The sequence below is a fragment of the Periplaneta americana genome, chromosome 2 (genome assembly GCF_040183065.1).
Source record: "Periplaneta americana isolate PAMFEO1 chromosome 2, P.americana_PAMFEO1_priV1, whole genome shotgun sequence".
Lineage (NCBI taxonomy): Eukaryota > Metazoa > Arthropoda > Insecta > Blattodea > Blattidae > Periplaneta > Periplaneta americana.
The window spans coordinates 97,195,286-97,214,376 of NC_091118.1; the positions used below are offsets into that span (position 1 = coordinate 97,195,286).

General features: G+C 35.8%; 1 protein-coding gene across 8 annotated transcripts in view; it reads right to left on the minus strand.

Annotated features, from left to right (window-relative positions):
* Positions 1-11,418: 11,418 nt before the first annotated feature.
* LOC138694448 (E3 ubiquitin-protein ligase RNF4-like) overlaps positions 11,419-19,091 on the minus strand; it is a 40,790-nt gene continuing 33,117 nt past the window's right edge. For all 8 annotated transcript variants that reach the window (XR_011330931.1, XR_011330933.1, XR_011330932.1 and 5 more), the window contains one exon: positions 11,419-12,109. Coding sequence is in view for 5 of the 8 variants with exons in the window: in XM_069818167.1 (XP_069674268.1) it covers positions 11,848-12,109 (262 nt within the window). In the remaining 3 variants the exon portion in view is untranslated. The remainder of the gene's footprint in view (positions 12,110-19,091) is intronic.

The following is a 19,091-nucleotide window of genomic DNA, read 5'->3' on the forward strand; positions in this document are numbered from 1 at the left end:
TCAAATATCGCGACTACTTGGATGTCAAATGTCGGAAACAATTACCAACCTACCCATAATTGAACCATAATATTGTCTCTGTGCACTGTTTAAAATAATATATTTATATTAGTAGTGTAATGCTCTATGCATAAAACATAGATATATTAACAAAACATCTTGAATTTAATGACAACACTTCATTATAAGTGTCATTGGGTAAAGTAGATTGAAAACCAAACTAAATAGAACTAACTTCAAAATATGATAGTCAGAGACATCTAACGAATAGACATAACATTAGCACCAAGAACTTCTACTTTTTCTCACAATTAGCGCTAGTTCTCACCTCATCAGCATCGCCAACTGAATCTTGAATACAGCTGCATCTACTGGGTTCAATTTTCTATGCGTGCATCCCTGATATGTGATCAGGGTTACGCATGCAATCTGAGCAGAATATTGAAAGAAATAAAAATCGAATTGGAAATGCACGTTATATTAAGACGCATGTAGATTTTGTCTACATGGTTCGCCATGTTGAACGTCACATTCACCACTACGCGAGCGTGTCCGTGTAATAAATATTAAATATCAATGCAATACTTCGACTTATTTCATTCTCAAAATTGTGGTTGAAAACTACATAGGTACTCGTATTTGCTATAATCTTCAATAAAGCTAATCGTACTTGCCACCACTCTAAGGTTGAAAGGTCCATCATCACTAAACAAAATAATTTTCAGTTTACTCAGGCAGCCTACAACAATCAGCGGCTTACTACACGCTACTGTTGAACGAAATAACGCACAAATCAGGTTTCTATTGTGTGCAGTCTACTATTTACGAAAATTTACGTTGTATAAACTACTTGATACAATTGCAAAATTAAAGTAATATAAACAATTATAGCAGAATAATGTACAGATACGGACACAAAATTTGAAGCTTCCTTATTGTTTCGCTTACAACGCACTGCGCATGTGCAGTAAACAAGAACCCCTGTGTATATGCTACTTGTGGACAGTCATGCGAAATTGTTGACTACATACAGGTGGACTCCCATCAAGACTTGCTCCAAATTTTAATTCCGTATCTGTACAGATCCAGAAACAAAATTTGGGCTACCTAATTTTACTAAGTTCCAGATACAACGCATTGTGCATGTTCAGTAAACAAGGGCGCCTAAATGTATGCTACTTGTGGAGAGTCCTGCTAAGTTTGTTGCCTACATAGAGGACTTCCCCCCCCCCCCCCCTTGTTGGTAATTTTATAGTTCATAGCATCTATTAGATGCTTTCTGGTTGTGCTAACAGATTGAGTTTCTTGTCAACAATGTGACGCTGAAACGTGTGTTCAGGTTACTGCCCAGCAACAGTCCTGATGTATTTTATATTTTGATGATTGGTTAATTAATATTAACCCGGCACACTCACATTCATACAAATTTCCAGACTCTAGACACCCAGGTAATTTTTCTTCTTCAAGAAAAATTCATCGAGAGCCGAGCCCGGGACCTCCGGATCTGCAAGCCAGCATGCTGACCAACAGACCATGGAGGCAGTCTACAAAGAGGACTGCTACGGTAAAATAGACGAGATTTTATTACTTTTTGTGTCAAAGAGTAAATATAATAATAAGAGTGTTTATTTGTTCACTCATTATGAATGAAAACATAAACATTATTATTATTATTATTATTATTATTATTATTATATTTAATCTTTGACACAAAGAAATAAAAAATAATAACACTTCGTCCCTATTCACCCCTAAGCTACCAAGACTTGTTCCATTTTTTTAATTCCATAATATCTGTATAAGTAATGCGAAAATCATGCAAGACTCATCAGTATCTTAGAACTTATTCTTTGATGTGACATTATCCTCCTGTGAGCTGTCTTCTTGACATTTCTTGGTACGGCTCAATATACCAGTAAAGTAATATATTCCAGAGAAGATGAAACGAACAATTTTAACACATACCAAGGAGATAACATAACATTTGAATAACTACAAGAAGCCTTAAAACAGATGAAAAATAGAAAAGCTGCAGGTATTCTAGAATTACGACCAGGGGCAGCTTTCGCAGAGGGGCTGAGGAGCTGCAGCATCCCCAGACATTTGTGACTCTTGTCTCGTTTTATCTTGTGAAATACATTTTTTATACAGTCTCTATTTAGCGGCTCGAATTTTTTTTAATTTCGCTTTCATTGACATGCACGCAATCGTTAGTGATGTCACTTCCTCCCCTGGTGCTGCCAGAGCGAAGCCAGAGACAAGTACTATGGGTGAAGCCACTTCCTCCCCTGGAGCTGCCAGTCTCGTCTCGGATACTTTGCGCGCTAGTTTTACCCCTCCCCCTGCTGCCCCTCGCCATGAATCCAGAGTTTCCAGGCACTGCAAAATTTGCAGCAGCTGTCAGTAGTGCGCAGTTTTAAATACATTTTCTTTAATGTTGTGAGTATAACAAGTGCAACAATGTTTAATTCTGTACAATATTTACAGTCTACTCAGTTCAGTACCTTAACAATTCAGGAGAAATGTGAAATGAAGTGCTCATCAGTTGAATCTCATAATGGAAAGAGCCACTAAACAAAATACAAAGGATCGCATATTTTTTGCTGATTTACCAGTATCCCTGCTTTCTTCTCTCAATCTCCACTCAGTCTGTATTCGATTAATGTGTTCCAAAGACAATTCCATCAGCTGGGGCAACAAGATGGAGTTTTTAAAATAAGAACAATAAATGTTGTTCATGAGAAGAAGGAGCCATTGCTAGAATGCTTTCAAACCATAATGGAATCTGAAACATCTAACAACATCACAATAAATGAGGCAAGCGCCCTGAAGATCCTGAATTCAATTTCTGGTTCAGTTTTTTTCATTTATTGATGTATCATGTAGATATATTATGCAACCAACTACAACATCGCCAGTTAGATATTTCTAAGGTCCAAATCTGCATATAAAAAAATTAAATTATGGTTTATTTAACGACACTCGCAACTGCAGGGGTTATATCAGCAACACCGGTGTGCCGGAATTTTGTCTCACAGGATTCTTTTAAATGCCAGTAAATCTACTGACATGAGCCTGTCTCATTAAGCACACTTAAATTCCATCGACCTGGGCCAGGATCGAACCCGAAACCGACTATGCTACCGAGGCAGACTCTGCATAGCAAGCTTTGTTAATGCCATACAGACAATACGGAAGAGTGCACAGTTGAGCAGCAAGATCTGTGAAAATGAAAACCTGAAAAGCGTCGTAAGGTCGAAGGGATTCAGACAAGAGTTGCGGCAGCCAAGGAAGTGTGTGACCTCATTTTCACACAAGCTAACACCTGATTCCACTTCATAGATCATCTATATTATCTTCTCTTCTATGTCAAGAAAAATTTGAATGCTACAAAAGTTCATTTCCTGAAAATGATCTAAATGTACGTGTGAAGCTTTTTCTAACGTTCGATAAACACAAACTAAAAACGAAACTCACTGTGTTGTACAGAGACAAGAATTCAGAAATATCAGTGACGCAGTCAAGCTCTTGCAGTTTCTTCTATCTGAGAACTTGCAGGCCTCATTTTCAGAAGTTATGAAACTACTACGCATAGCTATCACCATACCAATGACAATTTCCGAACCAGAACGTTGCTTTTCGTCTTTGAAAGGAGTGAAATCCTACATTAGAAATACTATGAGAGAAGAGAGACTGACCACATTAGCTATGTTTTCAATTGTAAAGCCTATGTTAAACGACATATCGGATTTTAATAAGATGATGATTTAAAAGTTTGCGCATGGAACTAATCTTTAAATAAGGTAAGTTGCATGGTTTATTTTTGTATGCAGCCCCCCCTGAATTCAATACCCACGAGCCGCCACTAATTACGACTCCAACATCTAATGAATAAATGCTGGAAATCAAAAGAAATACCAACAGTATGGGGAACGGCAGAGGTTATATCAGTGTACAAAAATGGAGAAAGAAACCGATATGAGAACTATCGAGGAATAAGTCTATTGAACACAGCTTATAAACCATACACTGAAATTATTAATAACAGGTTAAAAAAATTGCCGATGTATTAATACTTGACAAACAAAATGGATTCTGAAAATGAAGGTCCATCAAGATAATATTACAGTCATAAGACAAATAATAGAACAAAGACGAGAATTTAACCTTGAGACACATATTGGCTTTATAGATTATGAAAAAGCCTTTGACTGGTTAATAGAGCTATATTGTGGAATATTATGGAGAAAAGAGGATACCCCTTACATTTAATAAAAGTAATACGAAGTTTGTATCAGAACACAGAAATTATAATAACGAAAAGGAAAAGACAGAACAAATAAAAATTAAGAGAGGTGTGAGACAAGGGTGTACTTTATCACCCACTCTATTTCACACGCACGCACACACGCGCACACACACACACACACAGATATATATATATATAATTATATACACGACACTGTAAAACAATGGAAAAAAAGAAGCAAAACACTTTAATGTTTGCAGATGATCAGCTTATCTCGTATACAAAAAAGTGAAAATGATCTGCAACACTTAAACCTATTATGTGAGAATTATAATTTTAAAATTTCTTACAAGAAAAGTAAAGTTAAGGTGTTCTAAGATCATTATAAATGACAATATAATTGAACAAATATTTCATTTTAACTTCATAGGTTATGATATAAGTTATGAACGAGAAAAAGATATACATACTTACTTACTGGCTTTTAAGGAACCCGGAGGTTCATTGCCGCCCTCACATAAGCCCGCCATTGGTCCCTATCCTGAGCAAGATAAATCCAGTCTCTACCATCATATCCCACCTCCCTCAAATCCATTTTAATATTATCCTCCCATCTACGTCTCGGCCTCCCTAAAGGTCTTTTTCCCTCCGGCCTCCCAACTAACACTCTATATGCATTTCTGGATTCGCCCATACGTGCTACATGCCCTGCCCATCTCAAACGTCTGGATTTAATGTTCCTAATTATGTCAGGTGAAGAATACAATGCATGCAGTTCTGTGTTGTGTAACTTTCTCCATTCTCATGTAACTTCATCCCTCTTAGCCCCAAATATTTTCCTAAGCACCTTATTCTCAAACACCCTTAACCTATGTTCTTCTCTCAAAGTGAGAGTCCAAGTTTCACAACCATACAGAACAACCGGTAATATAACTGTTTTATAAATTCTAACTTTCAGATTTTTCGACAGCAGACTGGATGATAAAAGTTTCTCAACTGAATAATAACACGCATTTCCCATATTTATTCTGTGTTTAATTTCCTCCAGAGTATCATTTATATTTGTTACTGCTGCTCCCAAATATTTGAACTTCTCCACCTTTTCAAAAGATAAATTTCCAATTTGTATATTTCCATTTCGTACAATATTCTCGTCACGAGACATAATCATATACTTTGTATTTTGGGGATTTACTTCCCAACCTATCTCTTTACTTGCTTCCAGTAAAATTCCCATGTTTTCCCTAATCGTCTGTGGATTTTCTCATAACATATTCACATCATCCGCATAGACAAGCAGCTGATGTAACCCATGCAATTCCAAACCCTGTCTGTTATCCTGGACTTTCCTAATGGCATACTTTAGAGCAAAGTTAAAAAGTAAAGGTGATAGTGCATCTCCTTGCTTTAGCCCACAGTGAATTGGAAATGCATCTGACAGAAACTGACCTATACGAACTCTGCTGTATGTTTCATTGAGACACATTTTAATTAATCGAACTAGTTTCTTGGGACTACCAAATTCAATAAGAATATCATATAAAACTTCTCTCTTAACCGAATCATATGCCTTTTTGAAATCTATGAATAACTGATGCACTGTACCCATTTTTTCTCCATTATCTGTCGAATAGAAAATATCTGGTCAATAGTTGATCTATTACACCTAAAACCACACTGATGATCCCCAATAATTTCATCTACATATGGAATTAATCTTCTCAAAAGAATATTGGACAACATTTTGTACAATGTCAACAAAAGTGATATTCCTCGAAAGTTACTACAGTTAGTCTTGTCCCCCTTCTTAAAGATAGGTAGTACGATTATGGACTCTTGCCATTGTTCTGGTACAATTTCCTTTTCCCAAATAGCAAGTACAAGCTTATAAATTTCGTTAGATAATGCACTTCCACCCTCTTGTATTAATTCTGCTCGAATTTGATCGATACCTGCAGACTTATAATTTTTCAGATTTTCTATAGCAATTTCGACTTCAGAAAGAAAAAAGATATACATAGCAAACATAATAAATTCCAAATGATATGTGGTACAATTAAGAGAATATTAAAAAATATAACAAGATAAGAAATAAAGCTGAAATTTTATAAAGTAATGGCCATGCCTGTTCTAACCTATGCAAGCGAATCATGGACTTTAACCAAAAAAGAACAATGGATATGCAGAGATGAAATTTTTAAGAAAAGTAAAAGGTCGCACATTACTGGATGAAATACGAAATGAAGATGTAAGAACAGAACAGAACATATTTTCTATTAATGAACATATACAAGAAAACAAACAACAATGGATACAACATACTGGAAGAATGGGAAAGGACAGAATAGTAGTAAAACATATACTAAAATATAAACCAGACGGAAGACGAGAAGTAGGAAAACCAAGAAAAAGATGGCTGGAGTGAAGATGGAACAGGCTGCAACGTAATCCCTGATAGTGAAGAAAAAAATATGCTTAATGTTGTGGTAGTTCTGTTCTGAAATTCTGCCTGACTCTCAATTTGTTCTGTGAATCCTGTGAGGACAGAATAACAAATTTTATTGTGATCTAATTTTTCCATTTCTTAGTGCATATAATCCACACCTGTGGAGTAACGGTCAGCGCGTCTGGCTGCAAAACCAGGTGGCCCGGGTTCGAATCCCGGTCGGGGCAAGTTACCTGATTGAGGTTTTTTCCGGGGTTTTCCCTCAACCCAATACGAGCAAATGCTGGGTAACTTTCGGTGCTGGACTCCGGATTCATTTCACCGGCATTATCACGTTCATATCATTCAGATGCTAAATAACCCAGATGTTGATACAGCGTCGTAAAATAACCCAATAAAATAAAAAAACTTAGTGCATATAAAGAAGAAATTTTGTCTGTCGATGACATTTCAAACAAGAGGCCATTCATACCTCAAGGGCAATAATAATATGGGATTTATAAACCAGAAGATAAGATGTGAGTTTCCTTATGACTGCTGACATGAGATTGCTAATGCTAGGAAGAAACCTGAACCATTATTCATAGTTGACTGCAAGATGGAAGAAGTGTTTTATGGCTAGGAAGAATTTCTGAATAGCTACTGCAGAAAGAAAGCCCCTTCGTCTAGGGACTCTTTGCAATTTACCATATAAAATAAGACATTAAGATGGTGTACCTTATAACCATCCAGCAAACGATATGAAATCTATATAGTCAGTTTCTATTTTTTTTTTTGTCAAAAATATTTTATCTTTAATTTTGTTCACCATATTTTAATTTCAAGTACTATCAAGCATCCAAATTAGTCTTTAACAGTCATTTTGTAATATTATTTTAAGTACATTTCAGTCCACTGAAAACAAAATCAGAAGAAACACAATGCGAAAGAGTTGCAATTCAAAATAGCCTCTAAGAAAAGCACAGAAAAAGCATTCACCATCTTCGTTAGGTGTTTTCTTAACCATAATACTGAATCCAGATGAATCATCTCTCATGTCTTTTCTCGAACTTATTTTATGGCTTTTTGCATTGCCTTTTCATTCCACTATTTTCTAAGTGTGTTAGAAGGTGAGGTTTTCCCTTCTACAGGTACCAACACAACAGAAAACCAGGATATAAAGATGGAATAATAATAATAATAATAATAATAATAATAATAATAATAATAATAATAGTAGTACTTCATACTTGTGGCACACTGATGTTGTAAGTTGTAACCTCGAAATATAGCATAATTTAAAAACGAAATCAATTAAACATACATTGCTATTTATCCTTAAGAATATATATCATTAATATTTCTAACATTGAGGAATAACAATGTTTATTCAAGAAAAGAACTTACTGCCAGAATTTTCACTTCTCTCGAAAATGCAATAATGATAAATGTTTCAACAGTTCAGGTTCTAACTGCAAATTAACATATTCTCGCGAAAGAGTATCAGTGCATAGTAATTTGGAAGGCTTCTGCTAGAATTGTATATCACATTATTTCATATTTGTACCTCTATTACATATTTGTAACACTTCCTCTACTTTATCTTCACATTTTTCATCTCGGTTAAATGGAGTACTTAAACATTTTAGTGTTTAAGTCATATGAAACATAAGTATTTACATCCTAACTCAATTTACACTTCAATTCCTCTCTTCCTTTCTACACATAATGCCGTTTTTGTTTCTGGTCATGCCAGTTTAAGTCCTAGAACTGCGCTCCACACTTTGCGAACCCTAACTATTTACATCCCTTAATTTGTAGGGAATTTGTACATCCTCTACAATAGGTATAAAAGCAACGAATTAATGATATGTTCCCTCATTTCAAGATTATGTACATACGGTAAGCATGGTTGCACACAGTTTATAGAATTATTGCGACATGTACCTCTCTTGGGGGCAAGTCATACCAACTTCAACACTGCCATTCAGGAGTATGCTGAGCAATATCCAGGAAGAAGGCAAGGCGTTTTGAAGATTGGATGACTGATGAAAACAACAGGCCACGTGATCCCAGATCATTCTGCTGATGCTGGTCAAGTACCCTCTCAATGCACACCGCAATTCGAGGAGAGAGTCCTACATGCCATTGACGAGGATCCAACTCTAAGTTCGCGTGCTATTACATGACGTTTCAGAGTGCATCATAACCTGATATTGGAACTCCTTCATGATGATGCACTGTATCCTTTTCAATACAGTCCCATACACTACAACTATCCAGCAGATCGCCCTAAACACTTGGATTTCTATTCGTGGTTAATGACACTGCAGAGAGAACCGCAGTTCCTAGATAGTGTTATGCAGACCAACATAGACTCGTGGCGGGGTATTCAGCTCCAACAACAGTCACACGTGGAGTCATGAAAATCCACATGCTACAGATATGATGGAGCATAAATGTGTGGGCTGGTATTCTCGGTATGAAAATAGTGGAACTGTACATGTTTCCAGGGACTCTTACTGGTGCTCTGTATGCAGCATTCCTTTGGGACATAGTCTTCGAGTTCTTAGAAGATGTTCTCCTTACTCGGAGAAACCTGATGTATCAGAATGACAGAGCACTTGCACACTAGTCTAGCAGCTAGGAAGCAACTGGACAGAATGTTTCCCCACAGATGAAGGAGGCTTCAAGACTTGGGTAAACTTTTCAGTTATCTGGGTGTGCTGATTATTTCTCGGCACCCTGTTTTCTTAGTATTGATTTTCCTTTTTTGTTTACCCACCATACCCAGGTTCCTTTGTTTCCCACCTTTCCTAATAGATGTCTCTTTCTTAAACTCCATTTTCTGTCTAATTACTTGTATATCTATGTGTTGAGCGAGATTATTGGTTGGATTATAGTTACTTGTTTATTGGTTCATTTTCTGTATTCTCATTGGTGTTTATTTCAAATTTCTTCATTACTTGATTGGCGGTTTCTCCTGACCATGGATTGGGGTGACATGTGGGAGTCGAGTGTGTGACTTGGAGCCCATATCACATATATAACAGATTGCTCAGCCTTACAGACTTTGACGGTAACAACTTTTGTCAGGTTTACTATGCTGCCATCTAATTGTTACATAAGGAGTCACGTCATACCTCCCATTTTAATTGCATTAGTGACTGTACTGCCATTTCGTGTTCGTTTACAGTGGACGGGTGGTGATCCTGTTGGTTGTTCTCTTCAAAATGCTACCGATTTCAACATGGGGATGAGCAATCTGTTATATATGTGATCAGGGCTTGGAGGCAGTCAGAGAGAGACCGGGTCTGAGCAGAGTTGAGAGGAGTCGGCGAGAGGTACTCGACAGGAGGAGTTAGTCTTAGCTGCCCTTGGTGCAGGATTGATGCGGGGTTGAAGCATTGGGTGCTGTCTCCACAACGGAATATCAGCTGGACGGAGCTCGGAAGTGATCGTGACTTGCTGGGACATCCTTCATCTGCTAAGTCTAGCTGTGCTACTTTGGCTAAAGATTTCGTGAGATTGTTTTATTATTTTCTTCCTTATTCAGATATTACTTGGTTTATTATTTGATTAATTTAATTCTGTTTTTGACTATCTAAATTTATTACTGCTTCATTTTCACTTTCATTCGCTAACTTAATGTCAGAGCTTATGTTATATTGGTTCAGTCTTGGTGATTTGTATTTGAAACATTACTCAAATTATTTCATATTCCATTCTACTATTTTCATTGCGCGCGCGCGCACACGCGCACACACACGCACACGCGCGCGCACACACACACACACACACACACACTTACTTATTGTTGTTTTCTACCAGAGTTTATAATTGTTATTACCTTGTTTTACTTAATAAATTGTCAAGGTAAATGTTATATGTCTTATTTGTTGTTAGTTCCCTTCTCACCAAATGAGATATTCTTCGTTATCTCATTCATGGCGGGGATGGCAAAGGACCCCGTTCCATGGGGCACAATGGGCACACTCAAGTGACGTGAGTATGAGACCGAAAGGGCCCGACCAATTTCAATTTATTCATTCATTCCACACACAGCAGAGGCAGACCAGTAGCAGTGTACTGGTCTTCAAGATCTCCAGATTTAAATCCTTTGTATTTCTTCCTGTGGGGATATCTGGAAGAGCTTGTGTACCGAAAACCTGTTGATAATCCTCAATCATCACAAGATTTCATGGGGCTGGGGCCATAGCAATGGTGAGCGAGGAGCAGCTGTCACGTCCAGGAAGGTGACGCTTGCCGTGCAGCAGCCTGTATCCAAATACAGGGAGACACTTTCGAATACCTTTTATAAAGCCTGTATAGCATGACAACTAATGACTTCTGCATAAACGTTTCTTTCTAGGTAATCATATTTGCCCCATTTCATTACCGACAACTTATTACACTATCTGAGTATGTGTTGATCATTTCTATCTGGTCCCTATTTCCAATTTATTTTCTATGATATTCTTTTTCACATTCTCCATTTTTGTTTGGTCAATTCTTAAAATCATGTTTCAGTGAGTGTGTGTGTATATATAATTATTGTCATGATAATTTTGCTTTTCTATAATAATTTTATCTTTGTACGTAATGCTGTAATAATGGGGAAAAATTCGTAATAATTACGAAAAATGCGTAATAGTTGGCACCTCTGCATCCTCACACTCAAGAATCTTACAATTGTAACTGAAGTAATTTATGTTCTTCTAAGGTTTTAAAGAAATTCTGAAACTAGAATAAAGATAATTTCTATATTTCTTAAAATAATATACTAGTAAAGCAAGTAATAATGACTACTAGTCAATATCACAGCATCACCGCTAGATGAACTAATCTAAAAATCGACATAATTTAATGAACATTGTACCAGTAATAATCGTAAATTAAACATAAAAAGAAAATATAGCTTTCAAAACTTACACTCAGCTCAGTTCTTGACTTAAAATCAGAATTGTATGATTTTTGTTTGATTTACATTACCACAAATCTATTATGGAAGTAGAACACACTCACAGCTGTTTCAATCACCAATGTGTCCATTACAATGTCAATACTTCAGAATAAAATTATTAACTAAGAATATGAAAATATTTCAACACAAATATAAGAAAATAATTAGCAATAAATGACAAATTCTTTGGATAAAACAAGTCTTAGATACTTAAACAAACAAAGGGTGAATGTCTCGAAGAGTTTGTTTCCTGCGACACTTGGGACAAAAGTTTTTATGTTTGAAGAAAGAGGTGATGCAGGAACGACAATACATGTGGCCACACTGGGTTGACATGACTTGCTTCTTAGGCAAGGGATCAATGAACTGTAGCTTCTCAAGGCAGATCGGACATATACCTGCCTCCACAACTTCATGATCCAGTTTCTTCTGTGGTGATGTACTGCTTGCTTCTGCTTCTTCTGCCTCTGCCCTGTAAGAATGACGATATTAAACTGGGGTCAGCCAGCTAAGCATATGGTAGTAAAATAAATGCAAGTTATAAATACCCTATCTTTATTTATTCTTTAATAGGTGGGTCGGGGTAATATGGGTATAAAAAAGCCTTTTTTTTATGTTACAAGACCCACAGCTTGTTAACACGGTAAAATTTTCCAGTCAGTCTTTTTCTATATCAGGACTGTGACTTTCTGTAATTATTCTATTACATTTTTACTTATGTTGATCTTTTCTTGTCATAAGATTAACTATACCCAATTTACCCCATGGATGGAGAAATTTGGGTATATGTGTATTATGGAAGAAAAACATGCTTTGAAGTCCTTATAAACTCAAATTACCCCAACCATAGGTTAGTGTATGTAGCCAAGAACAGAACGTGCAGATTAAGTAGGTATTTAAAAATTTGGAACAAGTCGATAATGCAGACTCCTAAACCAGTGCCAACAATGCTCACTATTAGTCACCCTCACTATTAGTCACCAGGCTGTACCGAGCTATGTCAAACAAAAGAGAACTGAAATGTTGCTAGTAAAAATCGTAATTATATTAGCCTATATTTTAAGAATTCACTGCGTTAATCAAATGCAAGATTTACAGAATATAACTGTGAATTTTTTAATGTACACGTTTTTTAAAGTAACATGTTATCACAGCAAAATGTGATCCAGGGAATATTGTTGAAATCAACTAATTTGAAAATATTATATCAAAGGGATAATGGACCTAACACTCACTTGTGTAATTTTTGCATGAAGCACTTGCCATTAATCTATCCTCTCATCAAACCCTACCTAACCCTTGTCACCGACAGTGGATCTATCTCCTCATCAAACCCTACCTAACTTTGTTGTTAATAGCAGCACTACCTCTCAGTAATATTAAAATAAGAAAAAAAAACACACTTCTCTTACAGGTAAAAGCAAATACTCTATAATGATAATACCGGTAAAAGTGGCGAATGACTCACCAGAGCTATCTAGCGGCAGGGATTGTAGGCAGCGAGGATGACGTGACAAATAGCGCAATGAACTGTGTTATGAGCTTTGTTCTTCAACAAACACATGATGTCATAAGGATTATTCTCATTATAGTTATACACAGTGTCAGTTAAATGTGGAAATGTTTCTTCTGTGTTTTGTAAAAACTACGCCTAGCAAAATATGCTAGATCTTTCTTCAGATTTCCAAAAGATAGAAATCGGGAGTAGTCATGTAAACATCAGTAGAATATTACTTTTCTGTTACAAGATGATGATGATTATTATTATTATTATCATTATTATTATTATTATTACTGTTCCTATTACCGGTACTACAGTTATTTGCTTTTGTCTTTTAGGTGTGCCATGCTCATTTAGGTAAATAAACGCAGACAGACCATAGTTAGTGACGTTTAATCACTACTATCGCTATTTGCGTTCTTATCTAAAATTCTTTTAAAAACTAAACACAATATCGTAAGCAAAATGCGAGCACTAACAAACGCTGTCAACAGTTCTAGACAAACGTTTAAAACTAGAGGGACAGGATATCTGTACGACAATCACAGAATATATTCAGATCACTTTTGATTATTGGACTTCAATAACCTTCGAAACATTAAGTAAAAATAGAGTGTAATAAATTGGAAAAATATACCGAAGTTTCAAATCAGTCGTAGGACTGTTAATTTTTAATACTGTGTTTTAATAATAGACAGAAGATAACAGTTATTCCTTCACAGAATTTAACAGCTCCTTCTTCCGAAAACAATGAGTCAAAATCAAAGCACAATGAAAGAACCGCGAAGTCCCAAAGAAACATTATATCTTTATATTGAGGAAGCTGTGGGTTTTATGATATCAGGTAGAAACAACAGACCACTCCTCTATCGTGTAATTAGATAGTGCATTAGCAATGACGTATTCTCTATGTTAACTGAAACAGTTACTAAACTGCATAAATCTACTTTACATTGTTCATATAAAACACAATTTCTTTATAGTTTCTCTGTGTTAAAAATTGAAATATTTTTTTTTATCCAAATAGTGTGTCTTGGGATGCATAACATAAAAATGTGAATTGTTGGCTTTGTGAAGAAAGTGGACTCATGTTTTTTTCATAATAAGTGATTCAGGTAGTTATGCGGACAAATAATTTGCCTAGTCTTATACTTTAAAGGCATTATTAACATCATTTTTTACGATGAAAGAAATCTTAAAAGATAAAAATTTACTCGAGCGGAAATTACAGCTCTGAACACGGCATGTTCAAATGCCGATTTAATTAAAATTGTTCAAGATGATGAATTCATTAATCACAAGTGTGCTTAAAAAGAAGGAAATGGAGAGACAATATTCCAGTTACGATGAAAGGTTTGCCGCAACATTCCACTAATATTCACCTCAAGGCTAAAGATTTCTAAGAAGAAACATATGTTTACCAAAAGTTAGAGCTTTCAAAAATTGACTTCATGAATTTGGTATAGGCCCCGGTATAAATTGCACCATTCTACAATTAATTATTAAAAATAAAATCCGATACTGTAACCATTGAATGAAGAGGTTGTATTATTGTTGAAGATAAAATGTCTTTGAAGGAAAGCATAACTTATAATGCTAAAACAGACACTTTGAGGGGTTCATTGAATTAGGTATAGATAGGCCTAATCAACATTTCAATTGACGTAAAACTTTCAGAAGTACCATTTGCAAACCAAGCAATGGTTTTCATTATTCAAGGAATGTGCAAAATTTTAAAGCAAACTACGTATAAGTTATTTTATATCAAAGATGCAATATCTGCAGAGATTTTAAAATCACACCTGCTTGGTGTAAAAGATAAAATACAAGATACAGGCTTCATCCCTAAATTATTATTATTATGATGTACCGAAGTACATATGATATTTCCGTGCAGAAATTCTGCGTCATCACATGATGAAGGATAAGTGGAACAGAGTTCTCTCCGGCACCGAGATTTGAACCCGAGTTTTCAGCTCTACATGCTGACGCTCTACTCTAAAGCAGAAACTGTGCCAGTATCTTCACTGACAAAATATATTTCAATGTGATAATACATTGTTACATCAAAAATAAAATGGACAACCATTAGCCAAGAAACGAAATACGCAATGTATGAAAGTTTCTAAATTCATGCACAACTAAATCATAATTACCTTTGAAAACACTAGAATTGTTTCATTTCATTTCTATTCCAATAACTTTTAACTTATTATTAATTTAAAATGTTGTGAACCTTGTGACTAAATAATACTCCTGATCTGCATTTTCTTATTGATATCAAAAGCACAACTTTCCGTTTTTCCTCACTAACCCAGCACGCCGCAAGGAGTGTATAAACAATCCAAGCCGCTAGATAGCAGCACAGTCACTTTTCGCCGCCGCTTGCAATGCTAAACAGGCAAGCTTTCCAGTATTATCATTGTAGAGTATTTGGTAAAAGGTATACCCATATGGTGGCGACTATGTGAACTTAGTTCTTCTTGGTTATCATTGTAACAATACATGTCAAAGCTGCTGTACCTAATTATCCACTTTAACGAAAAATTTTAATAAACAAGATAAAAAAAGAAGTCAGTAGTCAATATTTGAACCGTTCAGAGCAGAAGTGGTGTAAGTCAAAATTGGGTAATGAGGTTTACAGTAAAAATTCTGTAAAATACAGTGCAAAGTAGCAATTAATATGTCCTTTGTGCTATTCACTGACTACTAATAGTTTAAATAAATTGAATATTAATTGCTACTTTGCACTGTATTTTACAGAATGTTTACTTTAAGCCTCATTACCCATTTTTGACTTACACCACTTCTGCTCTGAATGGCTGATTTAGGTTCTTGATTATGCTTAATTTGCAAATTCATAATATCTTACAATAAAATCAGGGACAGAAAACACTTCAGATATTTATTTGTCCTTCACCAATCCATAATGCATGTGGAATGATCTGAAATGTGAAACTACTACTGCAGCCACTGCTGCCACCGCCCCGCCAATCCTCTCCATCATCCATTATGAAACAACAACCACCCCCGCCGCTGCCGCCGCCGCCGCCGCCGTCACCACCACCACCACTATTTATTTATCTTACACACACAGTAAATGTTAATTTTACTTATTGAGTGTATTGAAACACTTACACGTGAACAAACGAACTCGGGAAGTACTTGTTATACACTGATTCCGATTGGTTCCACTGTACAAGCTTGTGACATCACAGCCAGAAATGCTACGGCAATATAGCAGCCGACCGCCTTCTGAACTGCCGTCTAGTCTAATGCATAATATAATATGCTTCCTATGAAGTAGTGTCTAAATTGTTTTCCCCATTTCATAAACCATTTCTCGTCTATAGTGCTGTCCCACTTATTACTAGGGCCAGGAAGTTCATGCATTTACATTTTTTTTTTTTTTTTTTTTTTCCATTTTATGTTACATATATTTGCGTATTTTTATTTTCTTTTATAAATGCATAATAGTTCATGATATTTATATTATTGTGGCATATTTTCTCGTTTAAGCTCATTAAAGCTGATCTTATGTTGCATAAAAATGCATTGTTTGGACTTTTTAAATAAAAATGTATTCTATTTTAAAATTGGTATTGAGTGAAATTATTATAATTATTTTTACCAGAAAAGTATTGAAAGTTTTCCGGCACACTTAGTGAATCGTGCATGACTAAAAGATTGATGTCTAAAATTATCGATTTTCTGTTTTAGATGTCATGTAATAGCTCAGGTAATGTAGATTTGTGAAGTTTAACTGCACATAAGAATAATAATCCAAAGACAATAGAATAAAATGATCCCAAAAAGACAAAGTATATGATTATGTCTCGTGACCAGAATATTGTTCGAAATGGAAATATAAAAATTGGAGATTTATCCTTCGAAGAGGTGGAAAAATTCAAATATCTTGGCGCAACAGTAACAAATATAAATGACACTTGGGAGGAAATTACAAACAGAATAAATATGGGAAATGCCTGTAATTATTCGGTTGAGAAGCTTTCGTCATCTAGTCTTACTTACTTACTGGCTTTTAAGGAACCCGGAGGTTCATTGCCGCCCTCACATAAGCCTGCCATTGGTCCCTATCCTGAGCAAGATTAATCCAGTCTCTACCATCATATCCCACCTCCCTCAAATCCATTTTAATATTATCTTCCCATCTACGTCTCGGCCTCCCAACTAACACTCTGGATTCGCCCATACGTGCTACATGCCCTGCCCATCTCAAACGTCTGGATTTAATGTTCCTAATTATGTCAGGTGAAGGATGCAATGCGTGCAGCTCTGCATTGTGTAACTTTCTCCATTCTCCTGTAACTTCATCCCTCTTAGCCCCAAATATTTTCCTAAGAACCTTATTCTCAAAAACCCTCAATCTCTGTTCCTCTCTCAAAGTGAGAGTCCAAGTGTCACAGCCATACAGAACAACCAGTAATATAACTGTTTTATAAATTCTAACTTTCAGATTTTTTGACAGCAGACTAGATGATAAATAATAACAGGCATTTCCCATATTTATTCTGTGTTTAATTTCCTCCCGAGTGTCATTTATATTTGTTACCTACTGTTGCTCCAAGATATTTGAATTTTTCCACCTCTTCGAAGGATAAATCTCCAACTTTTACAGTTCCATTTCGTACAATATTCTGATCACGCGACATAATCATATACTTAGTCTTTACGGGATTTACTTCCAACCCTACCTCTTTACTTGCTTCAAGTAGAATTTCCACGTTTTCCCTAATCGTTTGTGGATTTTCTCCTAACATATTCACGTCATCCGCATAGACAAGAAGCTGATGTAACCCGTTCAATTCCAAACCCTGCCTGTTATCCTGAACTTTCCTAATGGCATATTCTAAAGCAAAGTTAAAAAGTAAAGGTGATAGTGCATCTTCCTGCTTTAGCCAGCAGTGAATTGGAAAAGCATCAAACAGAAACTGGCCTATACGGACTCTGCTGTAAGTTTCACTAAGACACATTTTAATTAATCGAACTAGTTTCTTGGGAATACCAAATTGAATAAGAATATTATATAAAACTTCTCTCTTAACCGAGTCATATGCCTTTTTGAAATCTATGAATAACTGATGTACTGTACCCTTACACTCCCAAATCTGATCAATAGTCGATCTATTACGCCTGAAACCACACCGATGATCCCCAATAACTTCATCTACATATGGAGTTAATCTTCTCAAAAGGATATTCGACAAAATTTTGTACGGAGTCAACAAAAGTGATATTCCTCGAAAGTTACTACAGTTAATCTTGTCCCCCTTCTTAAAAATTGGTACGATTATGGACTCCTTCCATTGTTCTGGTACAATTTCCTTTTCCCAAATTGCAAGTACAAGTTTATAAATTTCGCTAGATAATAAGCTTCCACCCTCTTGTATTAATACTGCTGGAATTTGATCAGTACCTGGAGACTTGTACTTTTTCAGATTTTCTATCGCAATTTCGACCTCAGAAAGTGTGGGTTCCGGTATAAATGGCTCAGCAGTTTGTATTTCAATTTCGTCCCGATCATTTCTACTTGGCCTATGTATATTTAATAGTTGCCCAAAATAGTTTTTCCATCTGTTAAGGATTGAATGAGAGTCTGCAAGCAAGTCACCATTCTCATCCTTGATTATGTTTACCCCTGCCTGATATCTATTTTTAAATTCCTTTATACCCTTATATAAATCTCGAATGTTTTTATTCTTACTATTTGTTTCTACCTCATTCAGTTTTTCCTTCAAGTAATCTCTCTTTCTATTCCTAAGTGTACAACTTGCTTCCCGTCTTTCATTGAAATAATTATCTCTATTCTCCTCAATTGGATCCTGTAAGAATTTCAATTTTGCCTGTTTCCTTCTATCTACTGCAATGGAACAATCTTCATCAAACCATGGTTTCTTTTTCTTAGTTTCATGATAACCTATGCTCTGCTCAG